Genomic DNA, 25,507 nt, shown 5'->3' on the forward strand with positions numbered 1-25,507 from the left:
ACCTGGCACATAGTAGGCGCTCAATAAATAATTGCTGAATAAATGAGTTAAATGAAAGTCAGTGACAGGGACCAACTGGAAGTGTTCTGTGCTAAGAGTGTTTGAACACAGATGGGAAGAAGGATGTTACCTCTTGTCAAGGAATTACCTTTTAAAGTCTGGGGGCTAACAGTGTTATTATACTTCCTTAAGGATGTTGCACCCTTTTCCAAAAATAGATTTATTTTTAAAAACAAAAATCAGACAAGTTTTATAGAGTCAAATTTTCCAGAGACAAACTAGAGTTTGGATTTCAGCTTAGAGTGAAAGTTAAGCATCAGTAATCTCTTGCAGAAGTATTTCTCTCTGCAGGAGGTTAAACATTCTGCTTGATTCCAAGCACTCGATTCTCTAAATCTTGTTTGTACTTCTGCCATCATTTTACTCCATTCCGGGGCTCTGGTACACAAGATAATGCACCTTTAAAATTCAAAACTTCCAAATTGAGATGAACGATTGTTGGGCTTGGGTTGGGGTTTATAACCAATTCGATCATTGATCATTTGTTCCCGGCTCTTGGGGTCACTGCTGAGCCCAATGGCGCCTTCTCCATCACTGCCTCCTACAACTTCCACATCTTCCTTTTGTTTCTTACGGTTCTGAAAGCGTAAAAGTTTTAGGATTAAGGCAACAGTCTTTCCAATAGCAAACATTTATTTAGTACCTACCATGTACTAGGCATAGGCTAGAGGGTAGGGTTAGGGTCTACAGAACAATAAACTGAAATCCTAGGTTTAGATGGTTAGGGTTACAAGGGGGATACAGGGATATAGTGATAAAAGATATAACCCCTACCCTCCAGCATGTCACAGTCTAACAGGGAAACAGGCAGACAGACAAGTACAACAGGATGACCAGGGCTATGACACAGGAAAGCCCACACTGCCAAAGAGACACAGAGCAGAGGTGAGGAGCTGAGGGGGCAGCAGTGAGGTTCACAGCGGGAAGCTGCAGTTAGAAAGATAACTAAGAGCTGGCAGACAAGGCAGAGAGAAGGATGTTTCAGCCAATGTAGTATTCAAGAGAAGAGAAGGAAAAATAAAGCTACTGGTAAAACGATAACCACCAGAAATTAACAGCTTGACTGACACCATGAGATTAAATGTAACACAGGGACACAGGTTTTGTGCTATCTTATCAAAAGCCCTGAGTTTTGAGGTTTCATTTTGTTTTCAGATAAAAGGTCTGGCTTTTTAGTCACAAGTGACTGCAGAATTCACAAAGCCTATGTCTCCGTTTAGTCATTTTCAAAAAGAGAGACTAAACCTTATCCATAACTGCCACTACCTGTGTGTAAAGACGGTATCAGATGCTGATAACCTTCTCTGGGAGAGGGAACATACGTCTGATCTCGAGTTTCTTACTAGAAGAACGGCTTGACTACTCTAATCACTGGAATCGCCACCCTTCTTCATCACTTACTGCTGAGCTGTGAGCATTTAAATGCCAACATCTAAGTATTATAGTGCATCAAACAAGGTATTGCACATATATATATAAACATAATGACTTTTCTGAGTCACTCTCTAGTCTACACTACCCAGAGGCAACATTAGAAAGTTCTCCCCAGACACCTTTGTGAAATCAAGTTCTAAAGGCAAAGGATGCTAGCGTTTTATAAGCCATAAGAAACCCTGAGAGTATCCGAATGGAATGAATCATTTCAAAGGCTTCCCACCATGAAAACTGCTGACTCTTTCAGAATGTGGAGTCATCAAAATGTCATCAAACCAATTTTAGTAAGAAACGAAACACCAGTTTTCGACTGGTTTCATTTCAGTTTGGGGCAAAACTATCCGTCCCTCCGAAGTTGCTGTAAAATAGGTCAAACCCACTGGCTAATTGTCCTTAGGAGAAAGACTAACTCAGCGGTGTGCTGACTCAAAGAGTCAAAGGTCAGTGTGCTAGCATTTTATGAGACTCATGATAACTGAAGTTTAAACCATACTCAAAGCTCACCCTTAGACACTATCAATATGAGCTTTTAAAAAGCCAAAAACTATGGGCCAACGACAGTGGCCAAGTGGTTGCTCAAGTTTGTCATGCTCCGCTTTGGCAGCCCAGGTTCGGTTCCCAGGTGCAGACCTACACCACTTGTCAGTGGCCATGCTGTGGCAGCAGCTCACCTACAAAAAGAGGAAGATTGGCAACAGATGTTAGCTCAGGGCGAATCTTCCTCAGCAAAAAGAGGAAGCTTGGTTGGGGCCTGCCCTGTGGCTGAGTGGTTAAGTTCGTGCGTTCCACTTCGGCAGCCTGGGGTTTCACTAGTTCGGATCCTGGGCGTGGACTTGGCACCACTCATCAAGCCATGCTGAGGCGGCATCCCACACAGTACAATCAGAGGCACTCACAACTAGAATGTGCAACTATGTACTGGGGGGCTTTGGGGAGAAGAAGAAAAAAAACAAGATTGGCAACAGATGTTAACTGAGGGCAAACATTCCTCAGCACAAAAAAAAGGAAGCAAAAAATTATAATGCTTTGGGGCCAACCCGGTGGCGCAGCAGTTAAGTGCACATGTTCTGCTTTGGCGGCCTGGGGTCCGCCAGTTCTGATCCCAGGTGCGGACACGGCAGCACTCATCAAGCCATGCTGTGGCAGGCATCCCACAAATAAAGTAGAGGAAGATGGGCACGGATGTTAGCTCAGGGCCAGTCTTCCTCAGCAAAAGAGGAGGATTGGCAGCAGATGTTAGCTCAGGGCTGATCTTCCTCAAAAAAAAAAAATTATAATGCTTAGAGAACGCTAAAGGCCCCCCGGGGTGAGAAAGGGGGAAAAGAAATCCAAGTTATCTGTCTTAAAAAGAAACATACACAATACATAATAAAGCCATTATATTCATAGGTGTGTACAAAATATCTAGTAGGACAGCAAATGAGAATAGACTTGTATTGAGCATCTCCTCTAGGCCTGGCATTGCCAGGAACAGATGCAGAGAAGAAAACACTAATTCCTGCCTTCAAGAAGCATATGGCCTCGTGGGGGAAAACAGAAAAGCAAACAGACAGTTACAACAGAGAGTGACAGTGCCTACAAGAGAGGTGCACAGGGGGAAGAGGTTGAACCTAACCCAGCGGGGGGCAGGTAGTCTAGGAAGACTTCGGAAAAGAGCTGAGTCAAAAAATGAGCAGGAGTTATCCTGGCAAAGAAATGGAAAGGGCATTTCCAGTAAAAGAACGGAGTGTGCACAGGCACTGAGATTCAAGTTAAAGATAATTCAGCAGCGGCAGATAGAGTGGAGTAATGAGCAAGGCCCAGGTCATAAAGGGCCTTGCATGCCATCCTAAGGAATTTGGACTTCACTCTGAAGGCCACTAAAGAATTGAAGTCTTTTTTTTTTGAGGAAGATTAGCCCTGAGCTAACTGCTGCCAATCCTCCTTTTTTGCTAAAGAAGACTAGCCCTGAACTAATATCCATGCCCATCTTCCTCTACTTTATATGTGGAACGCCTACCACAGCATGGCTTGACAAGCAGTGCCATGTCCACACCCAGGATCCGAACCAGAGAACCCTGGGCCGCCACAAAGCAGAACATGCGCACTTAACCGCTGCACCACCAGGCCGGCCCCAGAATTTAAGTCTTATTAATGGACATCTAATACTGTGGGGTAAGGCTGCACTTAAAAATACATATTGAGCTCCTACTATGTACAAGATGCTGGGAACTCAGCAGGGAAGAAGACAGATGTGATTTCTACCATCAAGGTTCCTAATGTAACTGGTTTTACAATAAACAAACCAACCATTGTAAATTATAATAAATGCTATGAAATAAAAGAATAAAGTGACTTGAGAGACCCTAACGAGATGCAGGCAGCATGGATAGAAATGATACGCCTAACTAGGACGGGCTCAGAAGAGGCCTCTCAGACGAAACGACATTTAAACAGAGAGATGAAGAGAGGGGGAGCACTCGAGGCACAGAGAAGTAACATGTGCAAAGGCCATGAGCGATCAACAGTTTGGCATGTTCAAGGAAACAAAGGAAAGCCAGTGTGCCTGGGTACAGAGAGCAAGGCAAACCTGAGAGCAGCCAGAACATACAAATCTTGTAGGCCACGATAAGGAACTGAGATTTTATTCTAAGTACAGGAAACCAGTGAAGAGTTTTAAGCAGGGAAATGACATGATCTGAATTTCTTTAAAGATCATTCTACACACCTGATGGGGAAATGGACTGAAGTGACAAAAGTGGAAGAAGGAAGACCACTTAGGATGCTACGGAAATTGTACAGAGAGAGAGGATGGTTACTTGGACTAGGGTTGTACGGTGGAGATGGAAACGTGTGGGTAGATTCTAGAAATATTCTTGTGGTAAAATCAAAGGATTTATGGACAGAATGAACATAAAGGGCGAGGGAAAGGGGGACCTCAAGAGTGACTCTCAGGTTTCTGGCTTGAGCGACTGCACAGGTATCGAGATGGGGAACACTGAGGAGAAACTGATTTGAGGAAGAAATCAAGAGGTTTTCCGTTTTAACATGTTAAGTGTAACAGGCTGAATAATGACCCCCAAAGCTATCAGGTCCTAATTCTGCAGATGTGATTAAATAAAGGATCTTGAGGTGGGGGCGTTATCCTGGATTATCCAGATGGGCCCTAAATGCCATCACATGTATCCTTACTAGAGGGGGCACAGGGACATAGAAGAGAAGGCCATGTGATCAGGAGGCAGAGACCGGAGTGACGCAGCCACAAGCCAAGGTATGCCAGTGGCCACCAGAAGCTAGAAGGGTCAAGGAACAGATTCTCCCCTGGAGCCTCTGGAGGGAGCGTAGTCCTGCTGACACCTTGATTTTGAACAGTGGTACCAATTTCAGGTTTCTGGCCTACAGAACTGTGAAAGAATAAATTTCTGTTGTTTGAAACCACCAGGTTTGTGATAATTTGTTACAGCAGCCACGAGAAACTAATACATTAAGTTTGAGAGGCCCGTAAAGCATCCAAATAGAGATTTCAAATGCTGTTGGTACAAGAGTCTAGAGTTCAAAAGTTAGAGTAATTGCTTTAAATACTCCTAAAGGTTTGAAAGTCGTGCTCTTACTTCCAGGTCCTTTCGAACACTCTCAAATTCCTCAATGTCATCAAGCTTGAGCTCCAGGCGCGTTGGTTTTCGTCGCAGCATACTGAAATCAACACCAAGGGCCAGGCCCAGTGAACTATTAGCTGCTAAAAAGGCAGAAAGAAGGAAAAACTAGAGGGGATAAATCTCAGCTACAAATATAAGATCAACTTGTAAGCATGCATGCTAAAACGAATGGCGATACAAAAGACTCATTTGGATTCACACATAGGCTTCTAAGTCTTTAGGTGGATGATTATTACATTTTTATTACATGATGGAGATCCACAACTTTCTAATTCCAAAAAACTCTTTCATCAAGAACTTAAAACGGCAAGCTACCTGTAAAGAGAATTCTAGGCAACAATCACTTTAACCTCATGCTCCTGTCACATTCAAAGAAATATTCTAGCTAAAAGGATAAAGCTAAAGATCACATCTTAATTCAGCATAGTTAGTGGGAGAGTATATAAGCCACTAAATTTGCTCAACTCTACATGCAAATTGTGAGAGATCTGTGATCACCCCTGAATGCTAAAATCAGTTTACTAAACCTCATGAAAACTTCCTCTAACTCACCAGTTCACAGAGTTATCCTCAGAGGCTAAGCAGGTCCTAAATGGATACGTCATTCATGAAACAAACACTTCTTGTGCTCCAGCACAGAGTTAAAAGGAAGACACAGTCTGTGGGGAAAACAAACATGTAAACAGAAAATTGCAACACAGTGTAATAAAACTCTGACAAGGGTAATGCAATGGCACCAATCCAGTCTGGCCTGAGCATGGCATGGACAGGAACATGGAGAGCTTCCTGGAGGAGATGATGTCTTAGTTGACTGGTGAAGGACAGGCAGAGAAAGAGATTAAGGTCACTCCAAGGAGAGAGAACAAATATACAAAGAGGGTCAACAGAACACTCCACAGAGTCTGAAAACCCTAGGTAATGCTTATGCTAACAGAAAACATTTTTTTAAGAAGAAAATAAAACTCCCCAACTGAGTTTAAAATCTGTGCGTTGCGTCCTTATATTCTCCACAGCATCCAGTAGACTGTATCTATGATAACCAGTCAGTAAATGTTCTCTTGAATAAACTGAGAGAGCCAATAAAGGCAGTGAAATGAACTTTTCTTCAGCACTGTGCTATGCTTTTCCATTTCCATTCTTTACATTTTTATTTACACATAGAAATCCTGCACGCCAACAAAATTACCCCCACTTTACAGATGAAGTGGGAGCTGTTAGTTTGGTTAATAAATGTCAGCTTCCTATAAACATTATACATAGGTTACATGGTGAGGATTCACGTAAGATGACTGATGTAATTGACTGATGTAATGAGAATGATGTAAGTGAAAGCTCCTTTAAAGTATTAACAGATATAAATTATTGTTACTTGTATCTGGGATGTATCAAGGACTGTGAAATACACAAAGGAATAAGCGTTTCCTTCTCCCGTGAAGCTTGGGACAGATAGAGGTGATATTATCAACCCCAAACACTAGCACATTACATTTCAAATCGCTTTATATTAAATCAGATAATATCCTGATACCAATGTAGGCAAATGGCAGAGGAAGCCAAAGTTTGGGGAGGGGGGGGAGGTTTCGGGGGAATGCTTAAAAGAAAGAAAAAAACTTCTTTGCATTTTCTTAACTTTTTCTGCTGATTGTGAAAAGCTCGCCACTACAAAGCAGTATAGGGTAGTGGGTACAAGCGCTCTCTGGAGGCAAAAGAGCAGAGGGCAGAGGTTCCAATCCCACCCACCAAGTATCTCGAACAATTAGCTTCATCTTTCACTACATCTTAGTTTCTGTAACTGTACTCTTTTGTTGTATGGATTCAAAGACGTAATGCAGAGTAAGTTCCTGGAACGTAACTTGGCATTTAGTAAACGCTCAATAAACAACAACCAGTATTATTGTCATTGTCCTTGTGGGTAAGGGCTCTGTCAGCTCGGGAAACACCAATATTTTGAGCATCTCCACCCTCGACATGGGAGCAAAAGCCTCGTCTTGTTCATCTCTGAGGCCCCAGCACCCAGCAGAACGCAGGGCCCGGCAGAGTTGCTTGCGTGCCGATTACCTGTCGCCTCACATCCATCATCTCACTCTGCATCTGATACATCTGATACAAAGACCGGGCTGAAGACAGACAACAAAATCAGGCGTGGCTCCTCCGCCGGGTCATTATTATACTCTGGCGCTAGAGGGCTCCTCGAGCTTAATCTCTCGCCGCTGCTCAAACCCACCGCAAATTCCCCCAGCTCAGGGGGAGCCCCTGGGAGAGAACTTCCGCACAGCGGAGGAGAACAGCTCTCCTTCCGCAGCTCCAGGGCAGCACTCGGCAGTCCAGGGCGAGGGTTTCCATGGCAACAGGGACCTCCGCTCCAGGACGACGTCAAGCCGCTCGTTGGGCCAGGAGGGACAGCAGGCCCCGGAAGCCCTCGATTTGCTCCAGAGTTCAGCCCCGAGCCGCGCGCCTGCACGCACCTACCTCTTTTCAAGCCTGCTCGGCCCCTTCCCAGAACCTCGGCGCCCACCGCGACTCTTCTTCCAGGCCAACTGGACTACACTTCCCAGACTACTCTGAGCCTCTCTCCTCGCAGAACCTCGTCCTCCGCGTGCCGGACGACTACGGGTCACGCCTCTCGACGCGCCCAGACTCTTCCCTACTACGATTCCCGTCATGCTCCACGCCACCCAGGACGCAGCGTCGGCTCTGGGTCCACTTCCGGTAGGTGACGCAGTTCCGCTTTGCTGGGCGCGCGGTGGACGCTCTGAAGCGTAGGGCTCGGATTTCGCTGGGGCTTCGCGGCTCCAGAGCCCAGCATGGCTTCCTCACGCGCCTCCTCCACGGTACAGATCTCAGCTCTCTCTGGCAGGGAGCGCGGAGGGGTGGGGGTCCCCGCGGGCTGGGGCCGTTAGGGCAGGTGCTAAGGCGGTGGAGGTCTGAGGAGCAGCGTTTTCCTGATCCCTCCCTCCCTTCTTGTGCTTTAGCTCACTTGCACCCCTCGCTACACCCGCGAACGGTAAAGACCTCTTCCGACTGATCCAGAAACGCAGCTCGGAAAGGGAGGACGTAGTGTGTCTTGGCCAAGATTTGTGTCTAGGAGGCCTCTTAATTGTAACGAGGCCTCCTTACTTTATATCCACTGCCTCACGTCTGAAAACGTTTGAAATGTATAGACCGGCAGCGTTGTAACTTGTTTCCCCTTAACATCGCCTTGGTTATTTCACTTGTCCTTGATGTTTCCCCTGTGATGAGCAGTGACCCTGGAAGGGTCGTAAAACCCCAGAATTGCGCTTCCAACCGAATGAAGTGAACACGTTTCAGAGCAAACCTTTGATAGGAAAATTAGCAAGAGAAATTCACTAGTTTTATCAACTTCTTTCTATCTGCAAAACTTAGGTGATCGAGAGACTGAAACACCCCCCTAAATAGTGAAAATGCATCTGAACTGGTGTCCAACTTGTCCTTTCGGTTGGGGAGGAAATAGGATTGAAGCTCAGGATGAGCTCCATCCTCGGGAAGCGGGTCAGTTGCTAAGATGAAGCCTTAGGCTAATCCAGGTCTTTAACTAAGCAGGCAACCAAAACCAAGGCACCCGATGACTTGGTGGCTCCTGTTGTGAAGAAACCACACATCTATTATGGAAGTTTGGAAGAGAAGGAGAGGGAGCGTCTGGCCAAAGGAGAGTCTGGGATTTTGGGAAAAGAAGGACTTAAAGCGGGAATTGAAGCAGGAAATATTAACATAACCTCTGGTAAGATGCGAATTGTGAGTCCGTCTTTGCCTTTGGTGCTCAGATTTTTGGTTATGATGCCTTCCCTAAACTTAGATGTCACTGGCTTTATAGCGTCAACAAATTTCAGTTTTTAAACTTGGATCTGTGTAAGGCCATACTTTGCCTACCCTATCCAGAGAGCCTTTTTGTTAAAACATTTTGTATAGTTTTTCTTCCGTGAATTGTTAGTAATTTTACCGGGAATTTATTCAGTGTGTATTTAGATTCAAAGTGATTCCGTTTGTCTTTTGGAGATCCAGCATAGTTGTGGCATTGGTTTGGAGCTACGGTGGTTTATTATATATTTATAATATTCTCCGTTTTTTAGTTTTCCAATTACTTTTCACTTAAAATGAGATATCTTTTTTAAATTATAAAAATAATAGTTATTGTGGCGCCTGGCCCTGTGGCCTAGTGGTTAAGTTCGGTGCGTTCCGCTTTGGCAGCCCAGGTTTGGTTCCCAGGCACAGGCCTGCACCACTCGTTGGCGGCCACAGTGTGGCAGGACCCACATACAGAATAGAGGAAGACTGGCATGGATGTTAGCTTGGGGGAAATCTTAATCAGCAAAAAAATTTTAAATAGTAATAGTTATTTTCATTTTGAAAAAATCAAACAATGTAGAAATGTGTGAAGTAGAAAATCCTGTAATCCTTATTAACTGGGTGTATATCTTTCCAAGAATTTAATAAATCTATAAAAGTGTATAATTTTTTTCCATAAATGAAACCATGATATACAAATTGTTTTGTTACTTGCATTTTTCCCTCTGTATACTGTTAAGGATATCTTTCCATGTCAGTAACTAATAGTCCACTATATTTTTAAATAAAATTATAGTGTTTGTCATAAGAAATGCAAACAGTACAGAAGAACAAAATGAAAAGATTTCTTTGCAGAAGTGATTTCTGTCAAGTTTCTCATTGATCCTCCCAAACATTCTTTTCTATGTACATGCGTGACTTTTTAAATCTTTTATGCTGTTTTAAACATAACTGCATCACTACTGTACTTCTCATTTTCCATCCAAATGCTTGTATTTGGTGTGAGTTTTAAAACTAGCTGCTAGATTATCCAAAAATCCTTATAGTCAAAGAATATCATTTTCATGGTACTTATTTCCAATTTACAAGTTATATTTGTGGTGTCCTTGTACTGGGACTGTTTTAGAGAATGACTTTGGCAATTGTTAAAACAACGTTTCTGTTTTACTTTCTGGATAGAAGACCTCGTTAACTCATTTGCTAAAGATGCTCCATACTCTTACTCTCTCATCTCATCTCTCAGCTATGTGTTTATGTAGGTGTAAGGTTACCAAATGGAACAAGGTGGCGTGAACCATATTCCTGCCTTTGAAAGCTGTGTCATTTAGTTTTCTGTGTTTGGCATAATTTGATAAACTGAGAAACAGTAACCTATAAAGTGTGTAATAGATTAGACAATTAACTTTCCCTAGGGGCACACACAGACTCAAATTGTGAGAAATTCTTTCTTTCCCCCATTTGAAGAAGATCTGGTGATTATGCGGATGTTGCATATTCTTTTCATAGGAGAAGTGTTTGAAATTGAAGAGCACATCAGTGAGCGACAGGCCGAAGTATTAGCTGAGTTTGAAAGAAGGAAGCGAGCCCGGCAGATCAATGTTTCTACGGATGACTCAGAGGTCAAGGCTTGCCTTAGAGCCTTGGGCGAGCCCATCACGCTTTTTGGAGAGGGGCCTGCTGAGAGAAGAGAAAGGTGCCCTTTCTAAATAGTTATCCTTCTCTTTTTTAATCACAGGGTTCTAGTTCTAAATTTCGGTTGGTAATCGTAGCCAAAGCTTTAATAGAATGTCTCAGATAATATTAACAGAAGAGTTTAGCCCATTATCTGAGTCTTAGGCCAATTTTGATTCCACGACTAACTTTTCTTTATAAACTGTGAAGAAGGTGTTAACATAATCTGCCCCCGCCAAGTGTGGAATTTTGCATTGGTAAACATTTGTCATTGAACTTTGAAAATTTAGACAACAAACGCATTCCTTGACAATGACATAAAACAACGATAAGCGTTTTCTGGATATTACTCAAAGAGGGCCATGTCCTCAGATAATCCTCCTCTTGTGATTTTTAAGTTTCAAAGTCTCTTAGTTACAGGCTAGTCATATGCAGTTGTGAGGCCCACCTCTTTTTATCCACTGTCCAATGTCTCCCCTTCGTCATTTTTTTTTCCTGGTTTGTATAGTCTGTACATTTAATCACTTTAAAACCTCTAACATTATCTCATGTCCATTAACTGGAACCAACAATGCTCGGCCTCTTTAATTTACAACGAAAAAAAAATCACTGTGTACCCACCTAGTATCTTACACAACCAGCTGGGCTGGCCACAGGGTGGGGGTATGAGAGAGGAGGGGGCGCCTCTGGGTAGGTGTCCAGGTGCCAGGAACGGCTAGAGGAGAGAAAGGGGGCTCCCAGATGAGGGGGACTGATTGTCCTAATGGGAGGGATGCAAAAGGAACGTCAGAAAGTGTTGAACTGGGGGGCAGGAGACCTCAGAGCTTTCTCCATCAGGGCACAGTATTGGACAGGGTGCAGTGCCACTGCCTGCCCACCCCTGGCACTTGGAGAACCAGTGACCCATGAGCCCTTGGCACAGTAAGCGCCACCTGAAACACGGATGACAGCCTGACCCTTCCACCGTGAACCCTCTTTCCTAGGGCCACCTAGCCTGCCTGCCTCTTCAGGACTTGGGGCTCAGCTAGTCCTCTCTCATTGCATTTACTCTCTTAAGGCCCTTACCCCTCATTTCCTCTTCAACCCACTGCTGACTGACTGACCGCTACCACGTTGAAATTGCTCTTTACTAAGCTCATCAACTCATCTTTACTAAGAACAGCCCTAGTACGCTGGCAGCCACTCCCTCCTTGAAACACTCCCTTTCCTCAGCTCTCATAAGACCAAATCCTGATTTTCCTCCTATTTCCTGACTGATTCTCACTCGCCTGTAAGCCTCTGTATTCCCTGCCTAACCTTTATGTGCTGCGGTTCTTTCCCCTCATTCTGCACTCACCCTGGGTGATCTCATCTGCTCCCTGGCATCCTTTACCATGTGTATTCTGATGACGCCCAGATCTCTGTTTTAGCCTAAATATTCCATAGGTACTTCAAATTTGGCATGTCTAAATTGAGCTCATCTGTTCCTACCCCTGTCCTATTCTCCTTGCAAATAACACTACCATTCAGTTTTCAGTTGAAAACCTGCCTCACCTCCTTTGTAATCCATCAGTGAAATCTAGTCTATTCTACTTCTGAAATGTACTTGCAATGTGTCTTCTTTTCTCTGCCTCCATTGCTTTCACATCTAGACTGTTGTAACAGCCCCAAACCTGTTGTGTTAATTGCTTCCTTAAATTCCTGCAGTGTCTCCTTCTTATGCTTAGAGTAAAGACTCCTAATCATGCCTTCAGCCTTACCTTGTGCCGCTCTTCCCCAGTTTACTAGACTTTGTAGCCACAGCGGGCCTCCTGGAATACTCAAGCTTTTTTTCTGTCTTGTCACTTAATTTTTCTTTCTGTTCCCCTCTCCTGCCTTTTAAAGCCCTTTTATTCTTTTGGTTTCAGCATAAATGCCATCTCTAAGAAGGCTTTCCTAACGTGACCGCTTGTAAAGTAAGCCCCTCCATTATTTTCTATCATAGTATGTTATTTTCAAAGGGTAGACTTTTATTGTTGTTTATTGTTTGTCTTCTCCAACAGAAAGTCTGGCTGATTGTTGTGTCCCTTAGGCGAATGTCTCGAATCCGTACTGCCGCTGTCCTCATTCAGTCCACCGCTGAGACTCAGGCTTCCTACAGCAGTACCCTGTCCACTTTCCCTGCACTTATTCTGCCCTTTTCAAACCATTCTCTGTACTTTTCCAGGGATCTTTCTCAAACGTAAACCCTCCTTACTGTGGCATTAGGAGCTCTCTGTGACCTGACCTCTACTCACATTTGCAGCCATATCCCTCACCAGCCCTTTTCTTGTGTTCCATGCTCCAGCCATATTTATTTGTACCAATCATATTTGTGATTCCAAGCTCAACATGCTTTTCTTATCTCCAGACCTTTATATTTCTTAACCCCCTGCTTCAACTGTCCTTTCCCATTCTTGACCTATTGCCCCGACTAATTGAGGACTCAGTTCAGGTAGCGCCTCCTCTGAGAAGTCTTCCCTGACCCTCCCTCCAAGCCTACGTTAGGTATCCTTTTGCGTTCCCCTTTAGCACCCTCTGCTTACTCTGTCGTAATGCTGATATAACGTGCTGTAGTTCCCTGTTACTCTCCGCACTTCCCCACCCCGACTGTGCTAGTGGAAATCAAGAACTGTTTCTTAAGTCATTGTTGTGGACTTAGCACCTGGGTCAGTATCCAGCGCACTGTGGCACTGAGCGAAAGTTAGCTCTCTTCACAGACTCAGTGGTAGTGGTACTGGGGCTAGTCAACTCTAAATTGAGTAGAGCAATTGCTTATAGTTCAGTTTAGGGAAACTGCAAATAAAGATCAAGTGAAAGAAATCACACTGGAAGTTGAGACGTGGCAGCTGACTCTTACAGAAGGCCCCTAAGGGTTTGATTGGTGAGAGATTAGGGGAAGCTTCCTGTCTTTTTGGATGTCCTTTCCACATTCTCATCTTGCCTCTGTTTAATTCTGATGTTTTTTGTTATAGGTTAAGAAATATCCTCTCAGTAGTCGGTACTGATGCCTTAAAAAAGACCAAAAAAGATGATGAGAAATCTAAGAAGTCCAAAGAAGAGGTAAGATATGCCTTTGGCTTCATAGTATAAACACAAAATGAGGGAATAGTTCTCTCATTTTCTGTTTTCAGTGGTTTGCTAGGGTGAGGGGAGAAATGTTCGTAAAGACTCTGCTGTTCAGAAATAGTTGTTGGCAGTAGTCTGTGGTTCCTGTGTAGGAATAAATGGAGATTAGTGGGGCCAGCCCTGTGGCCAAGTAAAGTTCCATGTGCTCCGCTTCGGCAGCCCAGATGAGGACCTACTCCACTCATCAGCCACGCTGTAGAGGCGTCCCACATACAAAATAGAGGAAGATGGGCACGGACGTTAGCTTAGGGCCAGTCTCCTCAAGCAAAAAAGAGGAAGATTGGCAGCGGATATTAGCCAGGGGCAAATCTTCCTCACCAGGAAAAAAGAAAAGGTTAGCGTGTTTCCTCTTCAGGAAAGAGCCATGGCATTCCCTTGAGTAACTTTTACCAAGGAGCCAGAAACTGCCCAGTAAGACCTCACAGAAGCGAACACTGTAGAAAGCACATACGCCTGACCTCATCCTATTACTGAACTAATTCACCTTTTTTCTAGGCAGTTATGTTAGGGAATTGACAGCTATGAGCAGGGCAGGAATGCCTCAGACTTAACATTTCTGCTGTTAATTTAACTTTCAGTATCAGCAAACCTGGTACCATGAAGGACCAAACAGCCTGAAGGTTGCTAGACTGTGGATTGCTAATTATTCACTGCCCAGGTAAGGAGAACCTCGAGAAGGGGAAAGAAGCGTATTTTTTCTTGTTTCCTCGCAAGGACTGAAGATCTGCTCGATGATGACTGTGGTGGTGAAGTGAAATTGAACGGCAGAGACAGTCCTGTGGACCCTTGTTTACAACCCGTTTGCTCATGGTGATTATGGTGTTTGTATGTCACAGAGCCATGAAACGCTTGGAAGAGGCCCGTCTCCACAAAGAGATTCCTGAGACAACTAGGACCTCCCAGATGCAAGAGCTGCACAAATCTCTCCGGGTAAGATGCTCAGCGAGTATCTCATCTTCAAGGTGCTTAAATATTGGTTAGGTTTTCTCCCTTGGCCGCCTCTAGGAAAGTAAAGGCAGCTATAGTTATCCCTCTGCTTACACTGCTGCTGTTTGGGAGGGCCATCAGTTTAGGTGGCAGGACCCTGTTGTCCTTTGTACTCAGCAGAGGCCTGTGGTTCTGCTCTTTAATTTTTGCTTTTACTACGTTGAAGCTGCACTTTATGTCTCCCCACGTTTTTCCTGTGTATATCTAGCTGACACAGAAGCTAGCGATACTAAGACTGTAGCAGACAGCATGCTGGGGTTCCAGATGAGCCTTGACTCCATTCAGTCATCACTATATGTGTCTCCTCACAAAAAAAGTATCAAAGAACCTTGGGTTGTGTTAAAACCATAAACTTGGTTTTTTATGGTGGAAAAGCCAAGACACACTTGGATTAGCCTATTAATGATCACCATTTGTCTTTTTTTTTTAAGTCTTTGAATAATTTCTGCAGTCAGATTGGGGATGATCGGCCTATCTCCTACTGCCACTTTAGTCCCAATTCCAAAATGCTGGCCACAGCTTGTTGGTAAGTCCTGTGTTTTTTTCCTAAAGGCGGGGACAGGTTCAGGGAAAAAATTAGCATTTGTCTTAGGCTCTGTTTCCATATCCTCTTCCTCTGCTTCTCATGATCACACCAAACTAGGAATGCTCCTGCTCTGCCCATTATATTATGAATAGTCTTTCTGAACAGTTCTGACTGTTCACAAGGGACCGCAGAGATCCGTGACATGTGGCAGTCTGTCATGTTCTTGACACTGGTGTTTTGGAATAGGTCATATAGTCAGCTGTGGACTAACTAGTGTCCACACTTGACTGTAGCTTTCCTTTTTTTTTTTCAAGATTTTATTTTTCCTTTTTCTCCCCACAGCCCCCTGGTACATAGTTGTATGTTTTAGTTCTGGGTCCCTCTAGTTGTGGCATGCGGGACACCGCCAAAGCAGAGCGTGCGAACTTAACCACTCGGCCACAGGGCCGGCCCTGTAGCTTTTCTGTTTTAGTTACATAATCTAGGCAAGATGCTTCATCTCTCAGCTTCAGTTTCCTCATCTGTAAGTGGGGTGAGATGTCTGTAAAGCTTTTTGCCTTGATAGTGCATGGTATGTGGTAAGACTCAGTAAATGTGAACTGGTGTTTTGATGTTTATTTTGTTTTGTACTTACCACCACATATGCAGAAAACTCTTAGGATGTGATTACTTTGTTGTTTTGTTCTATTCAGTTATGAGTTATTTCTGTGGGACCTGGCCACCTAGAGGGAGGGAAACTTCCCTACGTTGTATGCACAAGAACCACTTGACTAGGCGGAAATTGAGGCTGAGGTTCAGGAGAAAGCCAAGGATCCACACCACTCCCTCCCCCTCCCCAAGCCTCAGTTTACCGCCCTTATAAAGTAGAACTGATCATTCCTGCCTCATCTATCTCACAGGTCTGTTATAAGGATTATTTGAGATGACAGATATGAAAGTAATTGGTTGAAAATTTTCTGAAATAAAAAGTCTAAAAAATTTAAGTACTTTGTAAGCAGCAAAATGCTGTACAGGTTTAAGGTGATAGTAGCATTATTAATGTTATTATTAATTGGGTAGTTTAATTTGTCCTACCTTCCCTCACAAATCAATCCAAAAGTTAAGGAGAAGAACAACTTGTGCTGTATTAATTATAGTCTAGTAGAGGCCTCTGCTTGCATGAAACCTGGACGTAGCTTTCTTCTATAACCCTTCAAATGATAAGCCTTTTATTTTTATTTTTCTGTCTGCCACTGTATAAAGTTTATTGGGGGTGAGAAGAGACTGTCCTTTAGTAATGTTACCAAGGTACCTTTTCCTTCCCAGACCAACCCTGGCTGAGATGCTTTCCTTTGTATTTGATAGGAGTGGGCTTTGCAAGCTCTGGTCTGTTCCTGATTGCAACCTTCTTCACACTCTCCGAGGTGAGTTAGAATGTTGTTTAAATCTCAATCTTTTTCCCACTGTGAACTCTGTCAAGCAGTAAAACTCTGACACTCTACCTATGCTCAGACCCAGGACACACAAGATTAATTCCTGATTCGATTTGACTTGGTTTGTTTTTTTCTGACCGCAAGGCTGGAAGATAATGACGTCATACATATACCACATTTCTCTCATGTTCAGCCCCACTCTGGCATTTACAATCTCTAAACCAAAAAAGCAAAAGTGTTTTTTGTAATTTAGTTCATTTTTTTAAATAGTTGAGTAGTCACTTTAATACTCTATACGTCCACCTGTTCCCTCATATATATCTACATTATTCGTCATAGTCTGTATTTGCACATCAGTTATAAAGCCGCGAGAACCCTTTAACTTTTATCTCCGACACTCCTTCAGGCCATAACACAAACGTAGGAGCAATTGTATTCCATCCGAAATCCACTGTCTCCTTGGACCAAAAAGATGTCAATCTGGCCTCCTGTGCTGCTGATGGCTCTGTGAAGCTTTGGAGCCTTGACAGGTACGTATTGCCATTCTGTCCATACTGCAGTCACTAAAATAGTTGATTGATTGGTCCTTGGAACCCGAAAAATCTGGTATTTAACCCCAGAGATGCTGTAAGAGTCAAGGTAACCTAGAGTAAAAACTTAATGGAGGATTTCTTAGACCTTTTCTCACCAGAGGAGTTGTCAGGTCTTTCTTATCTGTTAACTTTGGACGTTGATTTTTTGCCTCAAATGTAGTGGCCACTGTTTCCTGGCTGCAGTTATTCTGGAAAGATGCATTCTACCTCCTATGCAATAGACTGATCTTGGAAAAATACACTGTTTGGTAGATTGACTGAAGATAATATTATTCTCGGCAGCATGTCAGTTCTTAGCGAACAGCCACGGGGGAGCGGAAAGTGAGGTTCTGCCTGGCAGGATTGCCAAGGAAGAGATGTGTCCTCCCACAGCGTCATTCCTCACCTAGACTATCTTCTCCACTTACAACGTTTTTCTTTTTAATGTGTTGATGATTACTGTCTTCTGAGAAGTTTTTGGAAGCATCTTGTTGGCTAAAAGACATCTGAATTCACTTGCTTGGTTTTCTTTCTTTGGGAAAGCACATGAGGCTTTTATTCCAGGGTTTTGTAAAGAGCTAATTAGTGTCTCCACTCTGCCAGACAAGGTCTTACCCATGAGCACAGCAAGTTTTAATTGGCCTTGGTGATACTTAGCAATATTTGTTCCCCTAGGACTTTGATTATCTCTCTGTGTGCACATTGACAGAGTTCCCTTTTTAATTGCCCTCTTCAGGGTTTATGTTTATTTCCTTTTCCTGGTGTTTCAGATCATCTTTCTGTGGTTTCTGGGCAGTAGAATTTAATGGCCACCAAAAGGAAACTAAGCCTCTCTCTGTTTAGGATTCCCTTATTCCATGCAGAACCTTGAACAAGCGGAAGTTTAAGAAAGATTTACCTGTAATCCACTTGCACCAAAACTACTTGATTTCTGTCGCCTCACGTCTCTGTGGAAGTATGTTTTCTTTCCAGAATCCCAGCACTACTTTGGGACAGGGAGGCTATTTTCCTTTCAATAGCTAAAATATCTTTTGTTTTTCTCAATCCTAAATGGTCTGTAGCATTATGGGTTTATTAAGTTCTTAAATTGAGGTGGAAAGACAGTGTGTATTGAAGTGCTATGGGCAGTGTGCCCTCTGGGCACATGAAATACTCCCAAATCTTTTAAAACCAAGAGGAGTGGCTTAAATTGTTGTTTGCCCTAAAGTTTGAACAAATGTAAGTTTAGTTACAATTTGGCTCCTCAGTTTGAACAGAATGGGTGCATCTCTGTACAATAGTTAATAAATTCAGTGCATATTTACCTGACTATAAAATAGTTTACTCACATATGCTTGATTCCTTTTCAGTGATGAACCAGTGGCGGATATTGAAGGCCATACAGTGCGCGTGGCCCGTGTAATGTGGCATCCATCAGGACGGTTCTTGGGCACCACCTGGTAAGCCATCCTGTTGTTCTATCCATACAGGCCTATGCCATCATGTTAATCCTTTATGGCTCTCTTTCAGGTAAATTTTTAAAGCAAAGATCTTCAAGTTGGATTTCCTTGAACTACAATGAATCAGAATCAAAAGAGAGTATATGATATAGTTATGGCTAAGCATGTTGCTTTTAAATTGAAGTTAATCTGGGGCCGGCCCCGTGACCGAGTGGTTATGTTTGCGCACTTTGCTTCTGGCAGCCCAGGGTTTCGCCAGTTCGAATCCTGGGCACGGACATGGCACCACTCATCAAGCCATGCTGAGGCGGCGTCCCACATGCCACAACTAGAAGGACCCACAACTAAAAATACAAAACTATGTACCCCGGGGGCTTTGGGGAGAAAAAGGAAAAATAAAATATAATAAAATAAATTGAAGTTAATCTGAAATTTCAAAATCACTAATAGCCAGAAAACTAGAGTTTTCACTCTTTCTTCTCTTTCTTGACCAATGTTAGAAGTGTATATTTTTTTGTTACACGTTGTATTACAATCTCTCTGCTTACAAATTGATCTCCCTTTCTAGTTCTGCAAGTTCAGTGAGGGCAGAATCTGTTAAAGAACCTTCTAATTGAGATATAATTTACTACAGTGGAATGGATTTATTTTAAGCATACAGTTCAGTTAGACTGGACAAATGCATGCGTTCATGTGACCCACTTTGCCGTATCATTCAATTGTATGACTCTGCCGCAGTTTATTTATCCATTCTCCTATTGGTGGACATTTGGGCTATTTCCAGGTTTTGCCTAGTCAGAATAAAGCTGCTATAAATATTCTTGTACAGTGCTTTTTGTGGACGTGTTTTTCTTTCCTCTCTCTGAAATAAATGCCTATGAATGCACTTGCTAGGTCATAGGGTAGATGCGTGTTTAACTTTTTTAAAGTTCCAGAGTGATGGTGCCCGTTTGGTGGTGCCCAGAATTTTGGTTGCTTCACATCCTTGCTAGCATTTGGTGTTAGTCTTGTCATTTTGCCCAATCTAGCAAGTGTGGTGAAATCTCGTGGCTTTCAATTTTTATTACCCTAATGAGCATTGGTGCTGCGTGCTTTGTCGTATGCTTGTTGACTGATTATATATCCTCTTTTGTGCAGTGTCCGGGTGCTTTACTCATTTTTTTTACTGATTTTGTTTTTCCATGCTAATAGACAGTTCTCCAACCATTTATTGAAAAGACTTGCCTTTCCCTATTGAAATTGCTTTGGCAACCTCACTAAAAATCATTTGACCATACAGGTTTTGGTCCATTTATATATTCTCTGTTCTGTTCCATTGACCTATTTGTTTATGATTGATTTTTTTGTATCCCTAGCATCCAATTTAGGGCCCAATAAATGTATAGATGCTCAATGATGAAAAGACATAACAATGGAATTGGGTAAGAAAGAAAGCAAGAGACTCTTTGTTTGGCTGTTATGAGGGAATTCTGTTCTCAAAAGAGCCACTGGAGTAGGTTTATGGAAGTCTGTGGTTTCCTACTTAGCACCCAAGACAGATATGCCAAGTTGTTGAGGCATTGTTTAGGCCAGAAAAGAATTTCTTGTTTAGGTGGTTGCATGAATAGTTTCAGAAGCATAACTTGAACTGCAGCTATTGATAGGAGCTGAAGAAATATCTGCTGGTTAATTGTTAGTTTGATTTTTTAGCTATGACCGCTCATGGCGCTTATGGGATTTGGAGGCTCAAGAGGAGATCCTGCATCAGGAAGGTCACAGCATGGGTGTGTATGACATTGCCTTCCATCAAGATGGCTCTTTGGCTGGCACTGGGTAAGGCTTCTTCCATGTAGCCAGGGGCAGCTCAGTGGGCTCACCTCTTACCTGCACCGCTTCCACAGAGAACTGGATTCACAATGTTCATTTATAAATTATTTTATCAGGGGACTGGATGCATTTGGTCGAGTTTGGGACCTGCGCACAGGACGTTGTATCATGTTCCTAGAAGGCCACCTGAAGGAAATCTATGGAATAAATTTCTCCCCCAATGGGTAAAATGGCTCGTTGAGTGGGGGTGGAGAGGGTTCTCAGTCAGAAAGTACTCTTCATTTCTAACTTCGGTACTACATCTGACCCACAGCTACCACATTGCGACTGGCAGTGGTGACAACACCTGCAAAGTGTGGGACCTTCGACAGCGGCGTTGCGTCTATACCATCCCTGCACATCAGAACTTGGTGACTGGCGTCAAGTTTGAGCGTAAGCTTTCCTCCTGTTTTAAGCCTAATCATGAGACAGACAGACTGCATTTCCGTGGAATGCAGGCCAGGCTTCTGCTTAACTTGGCAATGGAACAGGAGAGAATTTGGGCTCTGATGCAGGAGCAAATTATGATTTCCTTCCCTCCCCCGCGCTTTCAGACGAGCTATGACACAGCATGCTGCTGCTTGCTGGGAAGTAAGGAAGACTTCCAGGAACGCTTAGCTTCATTTTTTTCTCCATGGAAGTCCTAAGCAATGCGTCCTTAATATTCTACACAGGTTGTCTGTCAGGGAAAGAGCAAAAAACCTTAATAATGTTACTTGCTTTCCTCAGTCTGCCTGTAGGTGTCCCTTTTTCCTGGAGGCCTAGAAGGAGTATAGGTCAGAGTGGTGGTGGGGTTTTCTGCGTGTGGAAATAACCTTCTCTTTTGAAATAGCAGATTTTTGTGCTTTTATTTTCTTATGCTATTTTGAATACTTGAATTCCTCAAGCGCCTCCCCTTTTCTCTTGTAGCTATCCATGGGAATTTCTTGCTCACTGGTGCCTATGATAACACAGCCAAGATCTGGACCCACCCCGGCTGGTCCCCGCTGAAGACTCTGGCCGGCCATGAAGGCAAAGTGATGGGCCTAGACATTTCTTCCGATGGGCAGCTCATAGCCACGTGCTCATATGACAGGACCTTCAAGCTCTGGATGGCTGAATAGGCAGGACCGTGGAAAAAGAACTCTTACCTCAAGCTCTCCCTTCAGAGCCATTTGCAAAAGAAAGGAATTGATGTGTTTTGTCCTATCATGTTTTTTGCCGATTACTGTGTATAGACCCCCAGTAGAATTGGGTCTCCAGGATGTCAGCCTCCACTCCCGACAGGCAGCCCAGTCCTGGGTGTTGGTGAACCCCTTTCGTGGCTGACAATTTTCATCTTCAAGCCCTCCCACGAACTGTGTAGACAGTATTTTTATGAATCTTTTGTTTGAATGCCCTATTGCCTCCCTCCCAGCCCTCAGGATTGTGACTGGCTCCGCTTTTAATTCTTGAAACTTGGCTTTCCTGTACATGGTACATGCTTCAGGACTACCTCTGGCCCACAAAGCCAGGCGGCTGCACTGTAGTCTGGAAGCCCTCGAATGAAGAGGCACATCTCCCCACGCCCTGGTTACACAGTGTCTGACAGAGTGAGAGCCCTTCCTCCACCTTGAGAAGGGGGGTGAAGAGGTCAGCCCCGGCCGTGCTCAGGGTCATGCAGGAAAGAGGACTTTCCTCTCCCTGTGAGTTCACTTGGAATGCTCACTGCATCAGGAAGCTGAGAACTGAACGTTTGCTTTCTCAGAAAATGTCTTCCATTTTTCTTCGAAGTTTGGCGTCCTTCCTGTTACCCAAAGCTAGGCCGTTGTGTCAGAATTCAGTGAAATTTTTAGAAAGCAAACATGGTGTCTCTATCGCGCGGCTTCCTTTCTATTGGTGATTTAAAGGATGTACCCTTTAGATTGAGGTAACTCAAAAAAATCTCTAGTGGCTATTTCTAGACAAACTTTTTTTTCTTACACATTTGCTACAGAGTAAATCCTATTATAAAAACTGCCCTTTAAAGAATTATTTTGTATGGTTAAGCATCTTCTGATTCTTAGCCATTGGTTCACAGAGCCCCCTTTTTTTGGTTTGAGATAGAACAAATGATCTCAGATACGGCTTAGTCCAGTTTCTGTCTCCTTCCAAGTGCTCTGTTAATAATTTTTATAAAAAAATAGAGGGCTGTTGCATTGTGGGCCAGACCACCAGTGAACTGTATCTAGACTCTTAATTCTTACTGGCCGTGCAGGAGTTACCTTCACCTCTTTCCATCCCAAATGTGCAGCCACTGTCCTCTGAGAGTCCCCAGTAAACTCGCACAAAAGTGCAGCAACTTGGAGGGAGAAAGGGTTGTGTAGAGGGAATTCAGGAAGGCCTTGTAGGATGGCTGCTTCTTGAACGTCAAACACTTTTCATTCGCTCTTCCAGGGAGGGTGAGGGTCTGTCTCGCTCTATTCTGTGAACTGTGTGTGTGGTTTATAGCCTAGTGTTGTTTACCTGGTTCCAGTTACAACCTCATAGTTGCATACCCCGTATACCTCTGAAGCTTCAGGTCCTCAGCTCTGCCCTCTGCTGGCGCTGCGCTGTTTAAGTATTAATTGGCTCTGTTTCCTTCATAGCTGCCCATGAAAAGAAATTATTTTTCATTGCTACCCTTGTAGCATGTATGAACTAATACCGAACATTACTTATTAGCATGCAGTTTGGGTATAGTGTGTGAGCAAAGGTTTTCAGTTGTTTCAAGTTTAAATTCTGTTAGTTCTGTTAAACTTGTCTTTTTTTTTTTCCCCCTCTTGGTGGTTCTTCCAAGGGATTTGGAGGCGGCCACTGGGTAAAAACACTTCATCTAAGCCTTTGGCAAAATATATGTCTTGTTTGGAATCTACATTTCTTCACTGGAAATATTGCAAGAAAGCAGTTAGCTGAGGAGCATAAACCAAGGGTGGCGTTTATGGTAATGGTGAGAAATACACCCACGACTTAACAGGCCACTTATCTCGGCCTTGACACTGGGCCAGGCTCATTGAGACATCTCGTTAAATCTTTACAATCTTATGAGTTAATTATTGTTGCCTTTTACAGACAAAACTCAAGCTCAAAGAAGTTTAGTAACTTGCTCAAGTTACCCAGTTAATAAGTGGTGGAGCCTGGTAGTCTGTGACTCTGTGAAGAGATTTTGTAGGGCCCCAGTGAGTATGTTGGCAACACTGGCCAGACAAAAAGACCAGTGCAGGAGCTGGCCTGGTGGTGTAGTGGTTAAGTTCACACACTCTGCTTGGGCGGCCCCTGGCTCACACGTTCAGATCCTGGGTGCAGACCCAGCAGCGCTCGTCAAGCCACACTGGCAGCATCCCACATAAAATAGAGGAAGATTGGCACAGATGTTAGCTCAGCAACAATCTTCCTCAAGTAAAAGGAGGAAGATTGGCAACAGATCTTAGCTTGGGACCAGTCTTCCTCACCAAAAAAGAAAAATGGTCCAGGGCTGGCCCAGTGGTACCCTGGTTAAGTTCTCACCTTCCGCTTTGGTGGCTCAGGGTTTGCCAGTTTGGATCCCGGGTGCGGACGTGGCAACACTTGGAAAGCCATGCTGTGGTAGGCATCCCAAATAGAAAGTAGAGGAAGATGGGCGTGGATGTTAGCTCAGGGCCAGTCTTCCTCAGCAAAAAGAGGAGGATTGGTGACAGATTTTAGCTCAGGGCTAATCTTCCTCAAAAAAATAAAAGAAAAATAGTCCGGCCAGCATGGCCTGTACAGCATGTTTCGTGTGCAAAGCCCGAGCCTTTTACTGCTCCCCCTTTTGTGCTGCCCCTTTGACTGGTCGCTGCATCTCAGTCTGACTTCACGCCAAAGGGAGTTAGTAATTTCACCACTTCCACTTGATGAACTTATGAGGAGCTGCTAGTGTTATTCAACAAGAAACTATTTGCATTCGAGGATCGAAGATACTTTGTTGTGTGGAACTGTCTTGAGCATTGCAGCCTGTTTTAGCATCCCTGACGTCTGGAGTACTAAAACCCAGCAGCACATCCCACCCTGTTGTCACTGGAGTTTGAGAGATGCTCCCGGACATTTCTAAAGGCCCTCCAGGAGGATGGCGCTGCCCCGGGGTTAGAACTACTGAATGTGAGAATAGGAGATGCTGTAGAGTCAGGTGTATCCTTCCCTATGCAAAAAGAATCCATGTCTTGTCTTATTTGGATGGTGTATCAGCCACTCCAAGAGTGTAAGTTCTATTCCGACTGAAAGGCCTCCACCACTTACTAGCTGGGTGACCTGGATTCAGGCAGCCTAACTTGGGGCGCCTCAGTTTCATCTGTGGAAATAGGGCTGAAGATAACTGAGCAGTAGGCCAAGTGCAGGGGCAGGTGTTCCCTCCCAAGCTTCCCCCACTTCCTCTCCTTGTGCCTCAAGGCTCTGAGAACATGGTGAGATCATTGCACCGCTTACTTGCCGCAGGGTTAAGGAGCAGGGATGTGTAAAGAAATGAAGTCAGTGGGGAGAGGTCGAGTCCCAGCTTTAGTGTAATTATCTTTGATGGCGCAAGTGGACAGGCAGGTGCTGGTCCCCTGGCGGGATGTGTAGGCGTCTTTCCAATTTTGCAATGGAGAATATCCTCTGCACATTGGAGCTTGAGACCGTTTGGTTTTACTAAACATAAAATGTGTCTTGGCTATTTTGGAATATCTTGTACATTAAGGCCCCTAAGAATTTATAGAAGCTAATCTCAAACACACAAAACGTTATTTAGAGCAAATAAAACTGAGTCAATTTCTCGTCTCTGAAATCTTGTTCTACAAATCCAAAAAACTCAAAATGTTATCTTTTCATAATTGTGATACCATTTTAACCACTTACACTGTTTCCGAGCCCTGGGCCTCCAGGCAGCATTAAAACTGTGGAAACAGAAACCAAGGTTTTAGACACTGCAGAGGCGGCAGCTTGTAGTCAAGCAGCAGCCCGAGCATCCATGTTCTATCTAGTTTCCTTGGTTCGTAGATTCTGTCATAGAAAATGAAACCAGGGTCCC

General features: G+C 43.8%; 2 protein-coding genes across 6 annotated transcripts; one reads left to right on the forward strand and one right to left on the reverse strand.

Annotated features, from left to right (window-relative positions):
- Positions 1 to 204: 204 nt before the first annotated feature.
- CDC26 (cell division cycle 26) lies at positions 205 to 7,738 on the reverse strand. Of its 2 annotated transcripts, none has more exons than XM_008541764.2 (4): positions 7,599 to 7,738; positions 5,682 to 5,788; positions 5,085 to 5,209; positions 205 to 638 (listed from the first exon to the last, which is right to left on the reverse strand). In XM_008541764.2, exons 3-4 carry the CDS (start codon positions 5,163 to 5,165, stop codon positions 462 to 464), a joined length of 258 nt encoding a protein of 85 aa, XP_008539986.1. In that variant the 5' UTR covers positions 5,166 to 5,209; positions 5,682 to 5,788; positions 7,599 to 7,738; the 3' UTR covers positions 205 to 461. The 2 variants fall into 2 exon arrangements, with proteins under 2 accessions (XP_008539986.1, XP_008539985.1); XM_008541763.2 differs by having other exon boundaries at positions 5,085 to 5,166; positions 7,599 to 7,729.
- On the forward strand, positions 7,322 to 25,264 carry PRPF4 (pre-mRNA splicing tri-snRNP complex factor PRPF4). Of its 4 annotated transcripts, none has more exons than XM_008541759.2 (14): positions 7,322 to 7,838; positions 8,691 to 8,868; positions 10,440 to 10,626; positions 13,577 to 13,664; positions 14,309 to 14,388; positions 14,567 to 14,660; positions 15,149 to 15,243; positions 16,588 to 16,646; positions 17,062 to 17,185; positions 18,577 to 18,666; positions 20,356 to 20,478; positions 20,589 to 20,696; positions 20,786 to 20,904; positions 21,421 to 25,264. In XM_008541759.2, exons 1-14 carry the CDS (start codon positions 7,791 to 7,793, stop codon positions 21,612 to 21,614), a joined length of 1,587 nt encoding a protein of 528 aa, XP_008539981.1. In that variant the 5' UTR covers positions 7,322 to 7,790; the 3' UTR covers positions 21,615 to 25,264. The 4 variants fall into 4 exon arrangements, with proteins under 4 accessions (XP_008539981.1, XP_008539984.1, XP_070451180.1 ...); XM_008541762.2 differs by having other exon boundaries at positions 7,814 to 7,960; XM_070595079.1 differs by having other exon boundaries at positions 7,832 to 7,960; positions 8,688 to 8,868.
- Positions 25,265 to 25,507: the final 243 nt, after the last annotated feature.

The sequence above is a fragment of the Equus przewalskii genome, chromosome 26, assembly GCF_037783145.1.
Source record: "Equus przewalskii isolate Varuska chromosome 26, EquPr2, whole genome shotgun sequence".
NCBI lineage: Eukaryota > Metazoa > Chordata > Mammalia > Perissodactyla > Equidae > Equus > Equus przewalskii.